General features: G+C 36.3%; 3 protein-coding genes across 6 annotated transcripts; 1 reads left to right on the forward strand and 2 right to left on the reverse strand.

Annotated features, from left to right (window-relative positions):
- The first annotated feature begins 357 nt into the window (after positions 1–357).
- On the forward strand, positions 358–9508 carry LOC112505827 (DNA mismatch repair protein MSH6). 3 transcript variants are annotated; one of them, XM_025109848.1, is made up of 22 exons: positions 358–1102; positions 1392–1494; positions 1869–1971; positions 2065–2118; positions 2217–2291; positions 3028–3096; positions 3200–3283; positions 3374–3568; positions 3733–3949; positions 4205–4259; positions 4330–4459; positions 5095–5186; positions 5266–5447; positions 5528–5730; positions 5808–5909; positions 6668–6830; positions 7089–7378; positions 7450–7587; positions 7863–7942; positions 8061–8160; positions 8414–8543; positions 8979–9508. In XM_025109848.1, exons 1-22 carry the CDS (start codon positions 358–360, stop codon positions 9182–9184), a joined length of 3516 nt encoding a protein of 1171 aa, XP_024965616.1. In that variant the 3' UTR covers positions 9185–9508. The 3 variants fall into 3 exon arrangements, with proteins under 3 accessions (XP_024965616.1, XP_024965614.1, XP_024965615.1); XM_025109846.1 differs by having other exon boundaries at positions 3733–4259; XM_025109847.1 differs by having other exon boundaries at positions 3733–4259; positions 5269–5447.
- Positions 9509–9589: 81 nt separating this feature from the next.
- LOC112505828 lies at positions 9590–12760 on the reverse strand. Of its 2 annotated transcripts, none has more exons than XM_025109849.1 (7): positions 12526–12760; positions 12369–12440; positions 11431–11507; positions 10638–10797; positions 10050–10130; positions 9862–9957; positions 9590–9776 (listed from the first exon to the last, which is right to left on the reverse strand). In XM_025109849.1, exons 1-7 carry the CDS (start codon positions 12679–12681, stop codon positions 9726–9728), a joined length of 693 nt encoding a protein of 230 aa, XP_024965617.1. In that variant the 5' UTR covers positions 12682–12760; the 3' UTR covers positions 9590–9725. The 2 variants fall into 2 exon arrangements, with proteins under 2 accessions (XP_024965617.1, XP_024965618.1); XM_025109850.1 differs by having other exon boundaries at positions 12369–12429; positions 12526–12743.
- A 1780-nt stretch (positions 12761–14540) lies between these two features.
- LOC112506601 (GTP-binding protein SAR1A) lies at positions 14541–21616 on the reverse strand. Its single transcript, XM_025110765.1, has 3 exons — positions 21309–21616; positions 21080–21211; positions 14541–15137 (listed from the first exon to the last, which is right to left on the reverse strand). The coding sequence occupies exons 1-3, from the start codon at positions 21435–21437 to the stop codon at positions 14817–14819; spliced, it is 582 nt and encodes a 193-aa protein (XP_024966533.1). The 5' UTR covers positions 21438–21616; the 3' UTR covers positions 14541–14816.
- Positions 21617–21875: the final 259 nt, after the last annotated feature.

Here is a 21875-nt window from a genome sequence, read left to right on the forward strand (position 1 = left end):
TATTAATTAATGGGATTGGGACTCCAAAAACAAGACATCATGTTCTTTAAGTTCTAATAATCTACAATTCAACATCAATTTATATCATAAACAAAGAAAAAAGAAACCGATAATATTCGGTACATATATACAAATGATTTATAAGCAATTTGTAACATACATGAATATTATTTGGAATATACACATTCGGTATATGCATACAAGTGATATGTAAGCAATTTGTGAATGTTATTTGGAATGTCAAACTTCCACCACGAGCAGAGCAGGATTGATCCCGCCAAACATTCCCGCCTTTCTTAAACACACAAGAATGTTATAAGTAACCTCACTCTTATCTCTTCGGTGTTGGTATTCCTTATGGCATTCCGTCGCCCATCCAACGGCCGATCGCCCCTCGTCAATCCCCAGCGTCAAATCACTTCTTTCTTCTCCAAATCTCCATCATCAACCTCCTCTACTTCCCCTCTTCTTTCTAACTCTAAACCTAAACCTAAACCTAAACCTACACCTACCACCCCGTCTCCTCCTCTAACCAAACGCACTAACAACCCTCCCCTGCTTCTTACTCCTAACCCTATTCATGGTCATGAGCTAGTTGATCGAAGGATTAGGGTTTACTGGCCACTGGACAAGACTTGGTATGAAGGTCGTGTCACATCTTTTCACAAGACTTCGGGTAAGCATTTGGTTCAGTATGATGATGCTGAAGAGGAGCTTTTGGATTTATCCAAAGAGAAGATCGAATTACTCAACGACCATCCCAAAAGGTTCCGCAGGTTGAGGCGATTTTCCATTCAAGACCAAGACGATGATGCTGGAGGACCTGGCCAGGGGAATGTGGATAAGAATGCTGAAAGTGGAGGAGATGATTCTGCCGATGAAGATTGGGGAATCCATGTTGAAAAGGAAGTGATTGGTGATGAAACAGATGATTTAGATTTGGTAGACGAGGATGAGGAAAATACTGTGGCAGTAAAACCGGACCTCAAGAAGCGCAAGAGCTCTGGAATGAAATTGGATTCTGCTAAGAAGATCAAGACCGAATCTTTCATGGATTTAAGCCGGGCAAGTTTGGAGCCTATAAACAATATTAATAACAATTGTAAGTAAGAGGTGTTTTCTCATTTGCTACTACGTTTTAGGTTCACAAGGAACTTCTTTCTCCATGTCAATGAAGAGCTTAATGAAGGCAGAACTATATTGGAGTGAACTTCATTCTATCTGTCTTTTTCAATGAATAACTCCTCTGCTTCATATATGTCATAAACGCCTGGTGCAAGTTTCAAGTATTTATAATTTATTTGTTGGTGAATTGTGTACTCTAGTTCCTTTAAACAAGTGTATTAGAACCATCATATGCTTTTTTAAATAATAAAGTGATCACTGTGCAGTTGCAAGTGGGAAGACGTCTGCTTTTGTTGACAATGTTCTAGTTGGTGACAAAGCTGAAAGATTTACCACTAGAGAAGAAGAGAAATTCAAATTTATTGGGAAGTAAGTACTTGAGCATTTCCTTGGGTTCTTGATTTTTTTTTTCATTCTAAGTCGTTATTGCTTTGCTTTGTTAAAATGAGTTGCTATACACAATCTGGCCAATCATGATAAGCCATGATGGAGTGTACAAATCAACAAATTCAGCTTCATGTTCTTATTACCCCAGAGAAACCCAAAAATGTCACATGAGTATCTTCAATCCTTGTGTTAATTTTCACAATTATACTTTACTAGATCCCAAGCTAATGCCAAACAATCTCTTCCCCATCTCTGTATTGTTGATATACAGAAATGCAGTTTAGTTGCTTCCTATGCTGGTCTTGCTCTGGTGTTATATTGCTACCTATACTTAACTGAAGCTTCTTAATGAGCAGAGACCGGAGGGATGCCAAGAAGCGATCCCCTGGAGACGAAAATTATGACCCAAGAACTCTGTACTTGCCACCTCACTTTCTGAAGAGTTTAACAGGTGGCCAGGTAATTGGTTTTTGGTCTAGGATTGACAAATAACAAGTGATTAAATTGTACAATATGCTAGTATTTGAAGTGATCCGCCTTTTGTTAAATTAGAGGCAATGGTGGGAGTTCAAGTCGAAACATATGGATAAGGTTCTGTTTTTTAAGGTAATTAATCTATCTACATAGAATGAAGATCAGCAATCATCAGATATTTCTCTCATAGCTGTTGTTGCCTTGGTTGCTAACCTTGTGTTACTAATCAGATGGGAAAGTTCTATGAGCTCTTTGAAATGGACGCCCATGTTGGAGCAAAAGAACTTGATTTGCAATATATGAAGGTAAAACATCTGTGTATAATGTGTTCACTATTGACTTTTGGTCATTCTTTTTCGATACTTTTTAATTGTTTCTTGGTTTATTTTCATCTTTTAATGATAAGCTGCACTTGATGTGTGCTTTGATGTGGTTTGATGGAAATGGAAACTCTGGCCCTTGTTGAGTGTAATACTCATCAAGTTTTTCCTCTCATTTGATGTCGGTCTAAATCAATATCTTGAAAACCATGTCTTCCATATCTTGGTGTTTATTAGTTTTCTTCTCATTCTTTATGGTATTATTTCAGAAAACAGGTTACTTTAAGTTTGAAGAAATGCATGGTTTCAAGTGAAAACAACAATGTATATTTACAAGTTAAAACAAACAGACACCTCGGTATTGTGGAGGGTGGACAGGGTTGGAGTACTTGATTAACTATTTCACCTCAACAATTTGAGGCTAAATATAATTGTCTTCTGTGATCTCCTGGAGTAGTCAACTAGTTTAGGACATAATGGCAAAGTTGGCAGAGTTACATCCTAATTTAGGCGTAAAGTAGGCCTACGCTAAAATTAGGAAGGCAAGCACAACTTATGGTTGATAAGAATTATCCAAAATGAACACACACTGTAGTTGCCAAGGCTTGGGCACCCTCTGTATTGAGTAGTTGGATGAAGTTAAAACTCTTGACATTATCATTGGCTTGCTTATATTCCCCCCAAAATTATTTGTGTATTTCACGATGCTACTGTTTCTCAGGGAGACCAGCCTCATTGTGGATTCCCAGAAAAGAACTTTGCTTTGAACGTGGGGAAGTTGGCTTGCAAGGTTATTTTTTAAGTTTCTTACATTGGGCCACTTCTATTTTTCTTGTCAATGATATCTTATATCATTGTGGAGAATATTTATTTGAACATTAATGATGGAGCAGGGTTACCGTGTTCTAGTCGTTGAGCAGACAGAGACACCTGACCAGCTTGAGAGGCGTAACAAAGAGCACGGTTCTAAAGATAAGGTTAGTTAAACATGAGCACACTTCTACTTTTTGAAGGGCATAGCATAAATGTAGATCTCCTGTTCTTGACATTTTGTACCTGTTTTTTAGGTTGTGAAACGTGAAATATGTGCAGTAATCACCAAAGGGACATTGACTGATGGTGAAATGTTGTCAGCCAATCCCGATGCTTCTTACCTGTTTGCAGTTTCTGAATGCTATCAACCATCAGGAAAGCAACATGATGATAGAGTCTATGGCGTTTGTGTTGTTGATGTTGCTACGGGGAAGATCATCATTGGACAGGTGTGAACTAAATGCAGAATTGGAATTCTTTGCGTTAGCTTTTTCTGCTTCTGTTATATTTTCACTTTCTCGACTTTTTGGGGCTTTGTTGTTGTTTATTACAAGAGATTTTTAATCGCTACCATCTACCGGAGAAGTAGACTAAATGTGGCACATTTTTACAGTTTGAAGATGATTTGGAGTGCAGTGTGTTGAGCTGTCTATTGTCTCAACTAAGACCAGTGGAAATCATAAAACCTATTAAATTGCTCAGCCCTGAAACAGAAAGAGTACTTCTGAGACAAACAAGAAGTCCTGTCGTAAATGAGTTGGTACCGCTCGAAGAATTTTGGGATGCTGAGAAAACTATCTGCGAAATCAAGGAGATTTATCAGCGAATCAGTAATCAATCAGTTAAATTGTCTTTGAATGAATCCATACCATGTGCTAGTAAGGATTGCCTACCCGAAGGTCTCTCTGAGCTAATGGCTGCAGGAAAAATTGGTTGCTATGCTCTCTCGGCCCTTGGGGGTATTCTATTTTACCTGAAAAAGGCCTTCTTGGACGAGGCATTGCTCCGATTTGCAAAATTCGAGCTACTTCCATGTTCTGGATCCAGTGAGTTCACGACAAAACCATATATGATTCTTGATGCAGCTGCTTTGGAGAACCTTGAGGTTTTTGAGAACAGCGGAAGTGGAGACGCTAAAGGGTACCTTCTGCAACATCTTATTCACATTTACTAGTTGGCTAGTCCTAATTTTCCATGTTCATCTATGCAGGACATTGTATGATCAACTAAACCGTTGTGTGACTGCATTTGGGAAGAGGTTGCTTAAAGCATGGCTTGCTAGACCTTTATATCACATAGACTCAATCTGGGAACGCCAGGAAGCTGTAGCTGGTGTGAAGGTTCTCTGAATTCTTATTTTACATCATTATTAAATATTTCTTTTATTCCAATCTTGTAAAGCACATATATGTACCAGTATTGCAATCTTTGAAACTCCCCCCCCCCCTCCCGGTATCTGGCTTAACCATGTTTCATATCTTGCTTTTGTCAACTTTTACTTTTGAGATTTATGTCCTTTGAGTACCCTCTGATGTCAAGATAGGGTGCCTCGTGCTCTGAAATGAATGACTTATTTTTTTATCTAGACAACAGGCAGACTGATCAATTTAGTTCAAGAAGTTACCCCTAAAGGGAAGTTGTAATTTCCATGGGACTTGCAAATGGAGATTGCTTGAAGGTTTTTAGTAAACAAGCTTAGAAGAACAATTACTACAAATGACCAATTAGATTGGAACACATAATGAAATTTAGTTGAATAGTTTCAACACCAGAGTTACTCCAGAATTTGCCTGGTGAAGATTGTTTTGCCAACTGACCCCCCCCCCCCCCAACACCACAAACTTCTTTATTTTTATTTACTCTAGCTGTAGAAAGAGTTTTAAGTTTAAATTGTTTGATCTGCAATGCTGCATTTATATATTTTATATGATGAATGGAGATGAATGTCCATGTTCTGATAGAGTTTTTATGCCAGGGAGTTAATCTGCCTCATGCACTTGAATTTCGTAAACAGTTGTCAATGCTTCCAGACATGGAGCGGTTGCTTGCACACATCTTTTCCTGTAGGTAAAGACCAGAACGTGATGAACTCACTATATACCTATATGTTGATTCTATTAGTAACATTCAGAAATTTGATATGAAGCAGTGAAGCTAATGGTAGGAATTCGAGTAAAGTGGTTCTCTATGAGGATGCAGCAAAGAAACAGCTTCAGGAGTTCATAATGGTTCTTAGTGGCTGTGAATTAATTATAAATGCATGCTCTTCACTAGGTGTCATTATGGAAAATTCTGATTCTAGGCTGCTGCATCACTTACTAACACCTGGTACAATTTTGATTGATTGCTTTATAATTCTCATACATGATCTGCTGTATCTAACTTGAATAATTGTTAATTATATTCAGGCAAAGGTCTTCCAGATGTTTATGCAGTCCTTAGGCATTTCAAGGATGCTTTTGATTGGATGGAGGCAAAAAATTCAGGGCGTATAATCCCTCGGGATGGTGTTGATAAAGAATATGACACTGCCTGCAGTATGGTTACAGATATCGAATGGAGTCTGACAAAGCACTTGAAGGAACAGAGAAAACTACTTGGAGATCCATCAGTTAGATTACTTGACTCAATGTTCTGAATAGTTTTTCCAATTTACCATATTAATTCTGTTTGTATGATGTTGTATAGATCAATTACGTTACTGTCGGAAAGGTATCATATCTGCTTGAAGTACCTGAAAGTCTGTGCGGGAATGTCCCTTGTGATTATGAGCTACAATCGTCCAAAAAGGTAGATTTTATAGCTTGAATTGTATGCTTCTGTCAGTAGGTATGTTAATGTTTATACGATTCGTCTAGGGATGGATATGGGAATGTGAAGACGGTTACCTAAATTCAACGAACTTAATATTGAACTCTGGGTTTAGATTTTACATATTGAGTTGAAGCTGTTGCTACCAATATGCTTTTTACTGTTTGATGAAAAGAAAATACCGTGGGTATGTTTCTGCGCTATACATATCGCCTTTACTTGTTTAACCTACACTGCATATACGGATCTTTGGAAGTTATTTAGTAATTAACTTACAAGGGTTATGGTGTGTAAATTCATTTCTCAATGAGACATGTGAGTGTAGTGTAAATAATACACCAACTGGTGTTATATGAACATACACACGCATTCTATCATCATTTTCTGCCATTGATGCTGGCCTTTAAATATGTCCTCCATTTTATATTTAATTACAAGAAAGTTCACACCATAATATCCATCCAAAAATTATCAATGTCAGAGTGGGTGGCTCTGATTCTTTCCAATATCATTATTGCCTTCTAAAATGGCTGTTTAATTGCTGATATATCTACAACGGTTCTTGTTTGTTTCATCCTGGTTTCCTGTCTTGTGCATACACCTGGACCAAGTTTGTGCATCACGTTGGAACAAGCGTATATTTGGCTGTGAACTTATGGACAATTGCCAGGTTTACGCTTGTTAGTTTCTTATGTGTCTTCCATATTTATATGTTCGTTCTCTTGATTGATGACCAGGGTTTCTCTCGTTACTGGACTCCTGCTATTAAGAATTATATTAAGAAGCTCTCAGAAGCTGAATCTGAAAAGGAGTCCAAGTTTAAAAGCATCATGCAGAGGTTGATTGGGCGCTTCTGTGAGCATCATGTTAGCTGGAGACAATTGATTTCTACAGCTGCAGGTCTTTATCTTCTGCTAGTTCGTGCTTTTTGCTGTTGTTGTATGATTTTGCTTGTAAAATATGATCTATTTTTATCTTGTATCATCATCCAGTTGCCTGTCTAAATGTGTAAACAGAAGAACCTTCTATTATAGAGCATCTCCTGAATACACTGTCTATATATACTATGCTAACAACCTCTTATATGTCTTTGCTTTACACTCAATCTTTGAAAATTTATTATTATTTGGTTTTGTTGGGTTGGTTTATGTCTTTTAGAACTCGATGTCCTCATCAGCATAGCAATTGCAAGTGACCTCTATGAAGGACCAACATGTCGTCCCCTTATTGTGGATCCATCAATCGAGGATGAAGCACCATTTCTTGCTGCTAAAAATTTAGGGCATCCTGTGCTTCGAAATGATTCTCTGGGGGATGCCACCTTTGTCTCAAATGATGTTTGTATTGGTGGGTCCAATCATGCCAGATTTATCCTGCTTACTGGTCCCAACATGGGTGGGAAGTCTACTCTTCTACGTCAAGTTTGTTTAGCAGTGATTTTGGCCCAGGCAAGTTCATGTTGTCATGTAAGATCTCTAATTCATGTTTCTTAGTCACACTTACCCTAGTTATGTTCCAGGTGGGAGCAGATGTGCCAGCAGAAAGGTTTAAGATGTCTCCAGTTGATCGTATATTTGTTCGGATGGGTGCGAAGGACCATATAATGGCAGGCCAGAGTACATTTCTAACCGAGCTTCTGGAAACTGCATCTATGCTGGTGTGTAATTTATTTATTTTTATATAGACATTGTTATCACAGTAGTAAATGGTCATTCTCACCTGCTTTCATTTCAAATAAAAGCTTTATTTCCCTTGAAAACTTCATTGTTGCTACATTGGCAAAGAATGAAGGAACTGCTTATTCCAACTTTTCTTCAAATATGTCATCCGGGGTCATTTTTATCTTTTCAAACATCCTAGTTTCCCCATGTTGCCCTTTTGATATCTAGTGAATGTTGGTGTTTATGAAGATCTTTTCATGTTATAATGCAGTCATCAGCAACCCATAACTCACTTGTGGCATTAGATGAACTTGGACGAGGGACGGCAACGTCAGATGGACAAGCTATAGCGTATGTTCCATATCGATAAGAGAAGCATCGACAGCTTTCGTATAATATTATATGTTTCGCCAGTTACCATTTCTCATGCTTTAATGAAGGGTTGTCTTTTCTGACTATTTGGTTGCAGTGCATCTGTTCTTGAACACCTTGTCAATAAGGTCCAGTGCCGGGGGTTGTTCTCTACTCACTATCACCACTTAGCTTTGGACTATCAGCGAATTCCCAAGGTATAGTCCCTTGCATCTCCTTTTCTCAGTTTTTTGGAAGCTATAAAACAACTTTTTTGATTAGATTAGACTGGTCTTTTATGAATTTCTTTTCTTCATATTGTCAATGATCTATTAATCATGATTTATTTTGACGGGTTCCTTATTTTAGTGAAACCCAATATAAAAAGCATGTTGCAAAATTTCCACTAAAACCATGTACCATGCAGTTCACAAAACAATCCTGTAATGTCTGTTTCTCCTTGTGTTGTAGGTTTCCCTGTGTCACATGGCATGTCAAGTTGGAAATGGAGTTGGAGGTCTAGAGGAGGTAACATTTCTCTACAAATTGACACTTGGTGCATGCCCCAAAAGCTATGGTGTCAACGTTGCGCGGCTAGCAGGCAAATTCCTTTCTCCCCCTCTGATTTTTTGTGTTTTTCAGGCGGCTATTTTCTACAGAACTAGTTCATTGTCTGGCAACAAGCTACCAATTATGGCACATCTAGCTTATGTTTTGCTTTTGTTATACTCTGGCTGGATACAAACAGTAGTATATTCCAGACTTTTTTGAAATGCATTCAAACCCCCTTTTTTACCATTAGCAAGAACTTGTTTCAGTTGCATATCATATCTCAGTTTTTCACAAACTGAACTATGTGATTCGATTAAGTTCTGAATAAAGTCAAGGGAATGATTGGATAATTGGTTGCAGATCCACTCTTTTTCCTATTCAAGAATTGCCAGTGAACATTGGCCAGTTCTATAATTTCTGTGTTTTGTTGGTTATCTGTTGTCTATATGGTGATTCAATGTAACACAATGAAGCGTGGTTTCAGGACTTCCTGATGGGGTGCTTCAAAAGGCTGCAACCAAGTCGGAAGAGTTTGAGGCGATGTATGGTAAGAAGAGAAAACAGTCCAAGGGCTGGGAAAAGGAGGTGGTGGTGATCATGCAGAGCTTATGGAATTGTCATTGCGGTTCTTCAGCTGATGCCATATTTGAATTGCAGAATAGGGCAAAGATACTTTTGGAGCAAAAGTAAAACAACTGGCATGCCTCTCTCTATCTCTCTCTACACTTTCCAGTAGTATGCTATGCTATGTGAGATGATTTTGTACAGTGGAATGCACAAGTTTTTTATGTTCAAATCTGTAATTGGTAGTTGAAAGTTGAAACAGTGCAAATATTGCAACCAGGGTTAGATGGGAATTTTGAATTGAAATTGCAGCAAAGCCCATTTTTATAATCCACATGTAGATGGAGTAATGAATGCAAATGTATGTGAATGGCATGTTTATTTCTCAAGCATTAATTAATACTTAGACCAATTATGCTACTACAATGGTTGTACCTCCAGGCCGAATTTTGAATGATATAAACAAGTCGTAGCCGTTTAATAAATTGATCCTCTTTTTCCTTTTGAATTCTCTCTCATCTTCCATTAAGATAGGGGAAGATACTAATAATATACATACAGGCAGCTGGTAGTACAAACAATATCTATATGGTACCGACTCTTTGTATTGTTTTTGAAATATCGTATATTTGTATGTGTGGAGGAATGAAATGAAAAGGTTATATCATCAACTGTGATGCCCTCCATCCTCTAAGCTCATTGTGGTATTGTTAGGTTCCTGCTAGACAAAATCATAGTACAAGTTATATGCACCATGTCTCAATCAGATGAAATGAGATAAGACTAGTTAATCTGGGACAAACCTGATATTGACATGTGATGCTGTTATGGACCACATCGATGATCCGCATTATTATGTACATTGGAAGTAATATCCCGCTAGCCTTTATAACTAGCAGCTACACATCATTAATCATAATCATAATCGTAATCGTAATCATAATAAGATGATTAGTAAGTAAGGAGTTGTGTTTATGTTACGGGCACTTACCGTCAGGAGCGTAAACGGGTAATCCCCTGTTTCTCCCATTAAGACTCCAATGGAATGTCTGACTAGTAGAAGTACGGTAAACTGCAGGAAGGTTTCATCAATAATAAGATTTAGAACAGGACAGCAGCAATAGTCACGTGGTCTCATAACAACTTTGCCTTATTTGGGGAATTCTTGGCATCATTTTTATTTATAGCTTTCATGGCATTTAACCAAACGTCTTGTATTCAGAATTTCAAATCAACAAACCATCACCATCATTTGTGTTTAAAATACTAACATGCTGAAATGAAGGCGTCAAAATTTTAATTTGTTGCTAAAACAGTTTACTTTGTTTCAAGAAAAATAGTTGGCCACCTTGGCTTGATTAATACCACGTGAACATTACTTTGAGACTTTTCAAACCATAGGACCAAAAACTTGATTTCCTAGACACAAAATCAAAATTGAAATCAAAATCAAGATAATAAAATATATTTTGACTTTGAACGTCTTTGGTATTACTTTCTTTTTTAGGAGGAGAAAGAAGCAATCATTTTATATATTTATATGAAATATTTGTATCTAAGTGGTAATTTTAAAACTTACAATGAGAGCCAAAGTTCTGCACATAGAAGCAGCTGTGTCGGCAGCTGATGAGCACTCTGCGGCGTAGTCTTGTTCAACCAAGCTTTCTTCTTCATCACCGGCAATAGCAATGTTAACAGTTTCTAGATTTTCATCTGTTCTTGGAACTTCCGAGCTTTCTCTATCATTGTGAATTATTATAATTAAGACAAAATTTGCAACATTAAATTTGAATATTTGTCCTTAGGCTAGACTAGTTTCCTAAAAGGGGATTGCGTCTTCAATCATTGTTTTTTTTTTCTGTACTTTTTGGGTCTGAAACTTAAAAAAAGGAAGCATGTCTGGGTGATTGTAATTTAAGAATATTGGCGGTGAATTTAAAACCATAAAATAAAAAATATATATTATATTTGGAGATGGATTATGAAAGATAAGGCAAGACTTTCTACTTTCAGTCTTTCACATTATATAAGGCAGCCAACCCATAATTAGCCAAATACATAAGCAAATTTAATATTGAAAAGAAATTATGAGCTGTTAATTTAAATGCAAACAGCTAATGTGGATGTCTTAATTAAGGATGCTTTTTTCGGTCACGTAATATATCTTTGATATTTTCGTTTCAAGAATTTTGATATGTTTTAAAATGTTATTTATTTGAAGGTAGTGAGAATAAAAGTAATAGAAAATGACAAACAAATGAAATCTGAACATTAACATGTTTATTTATGTCAAGAAAACACCATATCTTGTATTTTTACTCATATTTTGTTTTGCATATAATAGCAGCTGGGAAAGGGTAATTAGTAAGTACCGAATGGTGAGACGAGTGTCGTCAATGTGTTGAGAGGCCTTCTTGAGGGGTGATAGCGAGTAGCCGGGTTCAAATTTCTGCAACGTAAAACAAAAGTAGATGTCCTTTTTAGTTTGGTATGGGGTTTCTTTTTCTGGTACATGTTCCTCATTTGCAAAACAAAATTGTTATCAAAGCAACTGCAGTTTATAACAAACAAATAATTCATCCTCTACATCTTTATGCTTTGAATGTTGACCACATAATAATAATAATAATAATAATAATAATAATAATAATGATCTGTTAAACAGAAAGAAAAAAGATGAGGCATGTAATGTTTATGTAGGTAGGAGATATTTTTGTCGAAAATGGTAGCACATCTTTTTCTTTGAAATGAGGAGAGAAAAAGTTGTAAAATTTGAGATAAAAGTAGTCTTCTGTAGCTTTAATTGTTGACAAGGAATATGGAAATGAATATACAGATTTGATTTCTTGATATAAAAGTTGAGTATATGCCATTTATTTGACCGACCTTCCATCATTCATTAAATAAATAAATACTATTATTTTCAAATTTTAGTTATAAAATCAAATAATGCGATGATACCATCAAGGGGTAAAATAATGATCGTAATTCCTAGAAAAGTTGAATTTCCAGATGAAGATGGTTATAAACTTGAAAAGCAGAAGAAAATAAAGTTGAATTAGAGCGTAGTAATCTGTATTTATTCTATAATAGAAGACACATGTACGGACACACTTGAATTGTTGGTTATAGTCATCATAGACATCCTCTTTTTTATTTCCATGAATGAATAATTCAAAAGGAAAAACGAGTAGCAGCGTTGTTTCACAAATTCAGCTTGTACGGCAACAAACAGGACAAAGTAAAGGCCGATCATTGATGAAACGAAAACGACAATAAACCGTATTTGAATACGAACAATAGACCTAACCTGGAGACAAATTTCACAAATCGTGTTTCCCTTCTCATCACACCATCTCTGAACGCAATCTCTGTGAGCAAACTGATGATCAAATCAAAACAAAACACAAGAGATTCAAAGGTTTGTATTAAAAAAAGAAAAAGAAAAAGGAAATCGTAAAAGATACCTTGACGGTTCCAGAACAAGAACATGGAGTTTCCAAGGGTTTAGAGGTTTCGAACTCTGCTTCATGACAAATTCTGCAACAAATGATCTCAGATGCTGAATACAAAAAATATTCATCATCAACGTTGAATATGACTTGCTCCATAGTTTTTTTCATTACACAGGAATACGCTTTTTTCTCTGTTGGTGTATCTGTATCTGTATCTGTTGGTGTTGGTGTTTGTGTTTGTGTTTGTGTTTGTAGGAGAGGAGGGAGGGAGGGAAGGAAGAGAGCTTTTGGGCCTTTCTTATAAGGGATGAAACCAGCATTAAAATTCCAAGAATACCCTTGTTTCTTAATTCAGTACCAGTCGACTCCAACCCCAACCCCAACCCCTCATCCCTCTTCTAATTACCAACATAAATAAAAGGACAAGCAACATCTCTATTATTTTTTTTCTTTATTTTAATTTTATGATTATGATTATGATTATGATTATGATTATGATTATGATTATGATTATGATTATGATTATGATTATAATTGTAATAAAAACACATATATATTTTATCAAAACTAAATTCATGATTTTTTTTTATAAATTGTTTTCTTAGATCAATGTAAAAAGAGAGTTGGGTTGTTACGAAAACAATAACAAAATAAGAGAATGAATATAAATCATAAAATTTATTAAATAATACCTTAATTTGAAAAAATAAATCAATAAAGATAATTTATTTAAGATTACAGTTTTGTGATTAAAATTTTTTATTTAATTAATTGTAAGGCAGTTGGTCAAAATCACAATTTTGGTGATTAAGATTAGATGGTTTAAGAAACAACTAATTATTCATCATGATTTAGAGTCTTAAATATAAACCTTCCTTGTTTTTTAATCCTCAAAACAACAAACTATTTCTTACCTTGAGATTTAATTTCATTGAATACAATTCCCATTATTATTCTTGGTACTAAAACAATTACTCATATCCCCCACCTAATAATCTTAGTCTTAATGAATTAAAGTTATATTATTATTTTATAGAAAATAGTATATTACTTAAATGGTTTTGGGTTTAGGATTGATATGAATATAGAAAATGGTGTAGAAAGGACCCACTACACTACCATAGCATATGCTAATTTGGATTAGAATTCAATCAAGTGATAGCTCCTCAAATTATGTTTATTTTTTTAAACAAAGAAACTTGGGAATACGTTATTTGAGTAAAAAAGATTGGATTATTTGAATAGAAAAAAGGAGAGTTTATCAAACAAATATGAATAGACCACTTGGAGTGGATTGGAATGGAATGGAAGTAGTGGTGTTATGGTATGTTACTTACAGTTGACAAAGTCCACACGCTTCCCATTTAATTGGCCACCAACGTCTCCCATTTTGCCACAAACCCAAATATTATATATATATATATTCAAACAATGCATATCCTCTTCCTCCTAATCATTATTAAACATTAAAAACAATATATATTCTTTTTAATCATAAACTTTATTAAATCAATCATAACATTTTATGTTGGAATAAAAAGGTTACAATTAAAAACTCTCTCTAGTAAGTAAATGAGGATCAATTAAATCAAAATAGGATTACCGTTGAGGAATCAATATCAAAGTTTGGTATAGAAAAGTGCCTGCAGCTGCACGACCCCAAACCTCTTATTCTTATCTATCCATCATCCATACTTTTTCTACAATTTTAACTTTTTATTTAATTTCTTTAAACTTTTAGAAATTTTAGTTTGTTTAAACCCTCCTTTTCTAACCGCGTACAAATAGTTTTTTAGTTAAAATAATGTAATTAACCAATTTATAAAAATTTAACCATCTATCTATTTATTTAAGAAAGTTGATTATTCAAAATCAAAAAAAGTTCAACCATTCTACTTCTTATATTCTCTCCTTCACCTCAATCCTCAAAACACCTCTTCCTTTACATCTATAAAACAAGTCAAAACAAGCTTTTTAAACAACAGCTTCAGCTTCAGCTTCTGCTTCTCAGACCATACTTTTACATGTCATCCACAAAATAGCAAAGTGCACCGAAACTAAATCAATTTCAAACTGGTCTAAGCGCGCTACAATTTAAATTTTACAGACCAACAAATAACAGAGAGGGTACTTTCTTCCACACAACCACATCAAACAAAATCCCACTTACACAATCAAGAATCAAAATCTAATTTTGGGATCCAAATGTTCTTCCTTACCTTTTATTTTTATTTTTTTTTTGTTTTTCTCTTCTTCAAGAGGTTATGATGTCTCTCTCTCTCTCTCCATTCCCCCAACCCCCCCTACTTGATGTATTGAGAGACCCATTTGAATCCATCACCATAACCCATTTTGCGAACAATGCTGCACATAAATACCTCCAATGGACGCACACTTGAATCTTGGAGATTCACCTTCCCTTTGCCCGTGGTTACACCAGTCAGTCCAAGGTGGTAGCGCAATTCATCCTCTGAGGCAGCATATGGTATGTCAATCTTGTTCCCCAATATCAGGAATGGGACAGCAGACAGGTTCTCATCAGAAAGAAGTGCATCCAATTCCTTCTTTGACTCTGCAAACCGTTCCTTATCATACGCATCCACTAGATACACCACCGCATCAACCTGCAATTTTACAAAACCATGAGACAGATACCTCAACTCATTATATTCTATTCTGGGTACCGCCATAATAAACTAAATAATAACCACCAGGCAGAATCAATAACTATAAAATGTAACCCTAACAGACTGATTGACAAGTACATCACCATGCGAAATCAATAACTACATTCAGTGATGATGGCAAACATTACTTGCCAGCTTTACTAGTGCATTCAAGAGCCTCAAAAATACTACTAGGGCTATAGTGAAAGACCACAAACCTTCATGTTCCAGATAGTCCTTACTCAGGATGACAAGAAAAAGAGAACACGTTCCACAAAGGTTTACAGTGCCATATTATAGTGGTAATAGTGGATGATGAAACTTTACAAGTAGAATCTTATATATGGCTGTCAAAGCACATAGAATATCTGAACATGAATATTCAACCAACTTCTTTTAAAGCGTGAATTCTGATTAAGGTGTTGTTAATCTCTTAAGTCCCTGTAAAAGCATGTGGTTTGGATCATAAGTTTTGCCCATGGTCTTGGACTAGGAAGCAGAGGATGCTTCTTCCCCTGCCTGAATCCCCATATAGGGGTATTTGGGGCATTGATTGTATCCCCGAATTATTGACTATGAATTCATGGGGATATGAGAATACACAAGGGCAAGTTTGATCTGATTTTACCAAAAAAGAAATGAGTATTCACAAATTGCAAAATGAGAAATCAAGACTAAAAAAAAAAAAAAAGAAATTCAAGTTTTATGCCCGTGAAAGAGAATAAAAGACGACACAAGTTATTTTTTTGTTATGGTTCGGAATAATAGGGGCCTGATAGGTAAAGCAAAAACATAATAAGACATACGCTTTAGTGTGTATTTATCATATATATTAGATGATGCATAAATAGTGAAACAACTTCTTTCTATTATTGGTTTGATTTTAGATCCGTATATGTATACGCATGCATAGTTGCATACAAACACATACCCTCATCCTCAATGTTTTTAAAATTTGTAAATCCTTGCATCCACATATCATGTACTTGTATACTCGCACATATTCACAAGTTGCAGGTAGGGGTGGAACTCTTGATTTTCACTCTGAGGCGTGTTTGTTAACACCCCAAAAATGGACTCAAATGCAAAGGGGAGTTCAAGGGAGGGGTTAGTCATGTGATAGGACGAAAGTTGTGAGTTCCAGGGGCTATTCAGCCTTTTGTATGAACTAGTGGACCTGACTGCAAGATAATGAAACACATGAAGCTTAGAACTTAACAACCATAATGGAGGATGATTTATAGTGAGATTGTGATCTGGATTGGAGAAACCACGGATCAAAATTTACCCTCCATTCATCTCAGAAGAAAACCAAGAAACAGATTGAGTTGTGGGTGTGTTTGGAGGGAGAAAAGGAGCAAGGAGGGAGCAGAAAGCTCACAGCAAGTTCTGGAAGCATCCATCAGTGATATTAGGGGTGTTCGCGGTCCGGTTTGGCCGGTTAAACCTCTCAGACCACAAACCAAACCGTAATGGCGGTTTATAAAATTTTCAAACCGAGCGGTTTGACATCAAGTGTCCAGACCAGTCAAACCAGACCATGAAAAGGCGGTCTGGTCTGACCGGTTTAGGCGGTTTGGGCCTTTCATGGACTTTAAATGTTAAACTAAAAAAAACATATATAATTTATAATTTTAGATTAAATATCCATTTTGATTATGTTAGATGTTAGACTTTATGTTGGGCTTAGGGATATATTTGAACTATAGTCCATAAGTTAAAAAAGTTGGACTTGCTAATATTAAAATAAATAATTAAATTACATATATATATATATATATATGGCGGTCGGTTTGGTTCAAACCGTCCAAAAAATGTTCCAAACCGCAGACCGGACCGAACCGCCCGGTTTTACTAGTTTCCAAACCAAGCCAAACCGCTCAAACCGCCAAAAACGGTCCGGTCTGACTTGGTTCGGCCGGTTTGAGCGGTCCAACGGTTTTTTTGAACACCCCTAAGTGATATGAGGTAATAATTATGTGTTAAAGCTTCTTTTTAACGTTGTTTAGTAGCACATTATGTTATGGAGTTCTTTAGTATGTGAATGAAGTAAACAGAGAAACCTTAAGGCCGTCAAGTTTGTGACAATTGGTGACATGTGTTGCTGTGCTTGAACAGAGAAACAAGTCAGTAGAGTTGATGCATATTTGTTAATACACATCATTGCATAAGATATATGGTAAATAAACATTTTGGGAGTGTTTGTATACAAAAGGAATGAAGAAGTTTGGTGTTAAAATGACCTAGAATAGCCAAACTTCGACCGTTAGTCAAACAGCAGGCTTTTGGTATGCCAAAAGCAACTCGGAAAGCAACACGTGAGTCACATTGCCAAAGTCATGAAGACAAAGTATCAGGTGACGATGGAAGCAACTTGCAAGTGGCCCAATTAAGCGGCTTAAGGTACGCGACTTGGATATCACTTGTGAAGTCACATAGGAAGTCGCCAAGGTTGAGCAACATCAGTTGTGTCGCCTCGACCCCTCTCTTGGGTGCACGGATCATTTATTTGTGCACAATAAATCAATATTAGCGTTCAATAATATGTTTGGGCACTTAATAGGCATGCTATGATTGTGTAAGTGCTAATCCAGGCCAGTTTATCGAAACTGCTACATGTCCATTATGTTTCAATATTTTAAAAGAAGTTAAGTATTTCATGTGTTTTACACGTTTTAAACAATTTAGCATGCTTAAATTATTGTGCTATTTAAAAAATGATAATTTTGTGTCGGTATGTATCAAGGACGAACCCAGGAATTTCTTTATAAGGTGGCACCATATAATATAGACAAAAAATAATTACAAAAAGCAAGGTTTTTATCGACGTGTCTTCATGTTTTTACTAACGTTCAATATCGTCCGATGTGTTTTTAGCCTAATTCCACTGTTTTGAGGGATTTTTAAAGTTTTTTGCTTGATTTCGAGAAATTTCTTAGTTTTTTTTATCGATTTCGAGGGACTTTTTTGGTTGATTTCAAGAATTTTTTTTGGTTGATTACGAGGTACGGTTGCACCTTCTTGAACTTTTGAATATCATACGGTGGCACCTTCTAAAACGATACGGTCACACCTTTCATAAACGTAAATTTTAACCTTTCGGCAGGGAGACAACACGGTGGGACGTGCCACTGTATGCCCTTCTATGGGTCAATCCATGGTATGTATGTGGGTTCACATACCGGGATGACGTAACTATGTGCCAGGGTGAGATGAGCCCCTTTGTTCCCTAGAAATAAAGCCAGGATAGTTTGAGCGAGCCCATCTATGCGTATCATAAGAAATACAGTGATGCACATAATATATGAATGTTGAGATCTCGTAAAGTGTATGTTATTTAGGAGTATGTTCCTATGGTGATATAAAGCTTAATTGTTTACGTTGAAATGTTTTCATGCATGGTGTATGCTTGTTATGGTGACTTATGTTGCCTTACAAGTTGGTATAGTTAGATGCCCGTACTTCGATGATGTGTTTTACTAGTTAGATGCCCATACTTTGATGATGTGTTCTAAAAGGAGTTTTGCATGAAAAGCCATCAACTCACTAAGCTTAATAGCTAACCAGTGACGCGTATCTCAGAAGAAGGCAAGTCAGGGTGTGGCAAGGGTAAAAAGAAAAACTGGGGTTCCTAATCTCAGTCAGGATTCATGTTATACTATCTACATTGTTTCAGCATCTGAATATTATGTAATCACCTTGTGAACAGTGTTGGTGTTGGACTTACAAGTTGTCCAAGTCTTTGAATGTTGTTATGTTTAGGGAGTCACTTAATGTAATTCTGAAGCACATTTTGTGAAGTGGTTGATGCTGATTGTTGACATTTTAATGCTACGAGACATCTTACGGTGTCATAATCACTAGGGGAATTAGGGGGTGTGACATGTTTGTGCAGTTTGTAGAACATGCATGTAAGATTTTACTTCCTTATACTTCTATCAATTATCCTGTGTAATAGTTATGTTGTTATATGTTGATATTTTTCTACAATAGCAAGTTGCTGTGTAACAAAACGGTGCAATACCTAGAATCTTGTTCTAAAAGATTTCCATTACTCAAACATGTTAACTTTGGTGCAGGTCAAAACCTTTAAAATATTTTGAGATATGTTTCTTTTTTCTTCTGTATTTGGAGATTTGATGTCACATATATCCTAGTAATATATTTCTTTAACAAGTGTGTTATGCATCATGACTATTCTAAGCATGACCTATATCAGGTTTTAACTGGAGTGAGATATTATTACAGGCTAATTAAGTCTACTCTTTATGACTTCACAAAATTGTGTTGGTTTCAGATGGGAATAGCATATGAGAAAGCATGATGGATGAACCTATAATCATACCATAGCTGTTATAGTTTGTCACTGAAGGACATTGCCATACTATCATATCATAGCATATAAGAATTTTGAATGTTTATTCATATCATGACTTGTTCAAAGACCTTTGAGCAAATACGTTTTACATATCCAACATAGTGTGGCCATATGTATCCAGATGACATGTGGAAGGTCCAAGAGTCTTGACTCTTGATCTGCGGATTAGGAATCAGAATGTAACATCTTGTCATTCGATCTCCATCTCATATCCACCCAGTTTGACACTATTCAATCCCTCCATATCTATCAAGTCTCTTCATAATACCAGGAGTCCAGGACTAGTTAGGGTGATGAATCCAACAATATTTCCCATCATCTGTCATCTAACAAGTCTCCACATGATATCAATCTTGGCTAGTTCAGCTTCTAGAAAACAAGCAAGGAAATAGAACACATCTAGTATTTCCCATCAAATTGTTTTATGGTAGGCGATTGAAACCTTCACGATGAGAATTCTGTGTAGTCCTCTATACATGTTCGATGTTCTGCAGCTATTATTGTTGTCCGTCTTCCCCAAGAATATTCTCGAACATCAAGGTTTCGATGGCACACAAGACGCACATTTGCCTATGAACCTGAATGTTACTATTTTGACAATTTGATCATACTAATTACGTAGTTTTATGAGTGAAATTTCTCTTAAATGTCTTATTTGCTCGAAGGGGATGGAATGGTAAATTAGTCGATGAAACAACTCAACCTTCAATGGTTATGTGACTTAACTGTCATGCCGTCTGTGTTTTTATCAATGGATTTCCAAATCATGTTATAAGTTTTGATAATGCTGCTTGTATCAAATTGCATTGCTTTCTGTTTTGTTGATGGATCATTTCAACCCTCAGGCTCAAAGTAACCCCTAGCAAACCATCTTACGGTGGGAACCATTGAAACCTAAAGGACAGTTTTTGGTGTTGTCCTGTATACATGTTCTGTGTTCTGCCATTGCTGTTGTTGCCAGCCTTCCCCTAGAAAATTCCCCAACACCATGTACTACAGAATACCATTATATATAACAGAGATGTACTTTCTAAAGCCATCAAACTTGTGAGCAGATGCAAATCAATATCATCTACTTTGCCAAAACTTTCACCAAATGCAGATAAAGAAGCAGAAAAAAACCTGATACCATGCACTGACAGAAGGAATCCAGCAAAATTCAATTAATATCTCAGACTAACTACTTTAGTTTGGCATAAGAAGAAGCTAATTTCGTAACTACTGTGGCATAATTCTGCCCATATTATTGGTAGACTTTTTTCCCCCTGGATCTATATACACACATTGAGGATCATCGGCGGAGTGGCAGAAAACAGAAATAAAATTTTATCCAATAATAACATTGCCAATTACATATAGTAGAAAAGTAGGGGATTATAAGTAAACATCTTTCAGAGCAAATACAGATTGCAGTTTGCATCTTAAGATGGGAGCATTTGGAAGACAGAGACGCATATGAAAAGAAAAAAAGAATTTTACAGATGTGGTGATTACGTAAGAGGAAGATGCAGATAGCACATACCTTGGCGTAATAATCCTTCCAGACTCTACGAGCGATCTGATGACCACCTAAATCGAAGGCTTTGAACTTGATTTTGCCTATACTCAATTCTTCAGAGGTGGGATGTTGCGTCGGTTGATGTTGAACTAATCTCTGAAGGGTTAAATGAAATCAACAGAAAAGAGTGAAAATTGAGATGGAGATGAAATAAAAAAGGAGAAACATGGAAGCGTTAAAAAAAGAAAGAGACCTCGTCTTTGAGCATGTGAAGCAAGGTAGTTTTACCGGCATTATCGAGGCCAAGGAACAAGATCTTGGCTTCTTTCTGCCATAAACCGAGGGAGGCCAAGATGCCATAGAACCAATCAAAGAGAAACATGGTTGAGTGGAGAGGAGATCTGGAGTGGCAGAAATTGGTAGTGATATTGTGTATGTGTAGTAGATGGATGGGATCTGGGCTTTTTCTCTGACTGTCCCTGGCCCTAGGAGAAGACACAAGAGTTGAAGTGGATGGCTTTGGCTAATGAATGCGACAAATTTCCATGCTTCACGTGCTTCGGCAGGCTTATTTCCCGTTCCCGCACATAAATTGGTGAGTGTGTGTGTGTGTGTGTGTGTGTGTGTGTGTGTGTGTGTGTGTGTGTGTGTGTGTGTGAGAGTGAGAAAGACGAGTCAAGAAAAGATGTGGGCCGCTTATTTCATTTCTACACTACACAACACTTGTTTGGGCCCATTTATTTTTATTTGGGCTCGTTTAATATTATTTGGGCCTGGTGGATAATTAAGATGAGGTCATGGATTTATCATCATAAATCTA

This window comes from Cynara cardunculus, assembly GCF_001531365.2.
Source record: "Cynara cardunculus var. scolymus isolate 2C chromosome LG 2, CcrdV1, whole genome shotgun sequence".
NCBI lineage: Eukaryota > Viridiplantae > Streptophyta > Magnoliopsida > Asterales > Asteraceae > Cynara > Cynara cardunculus.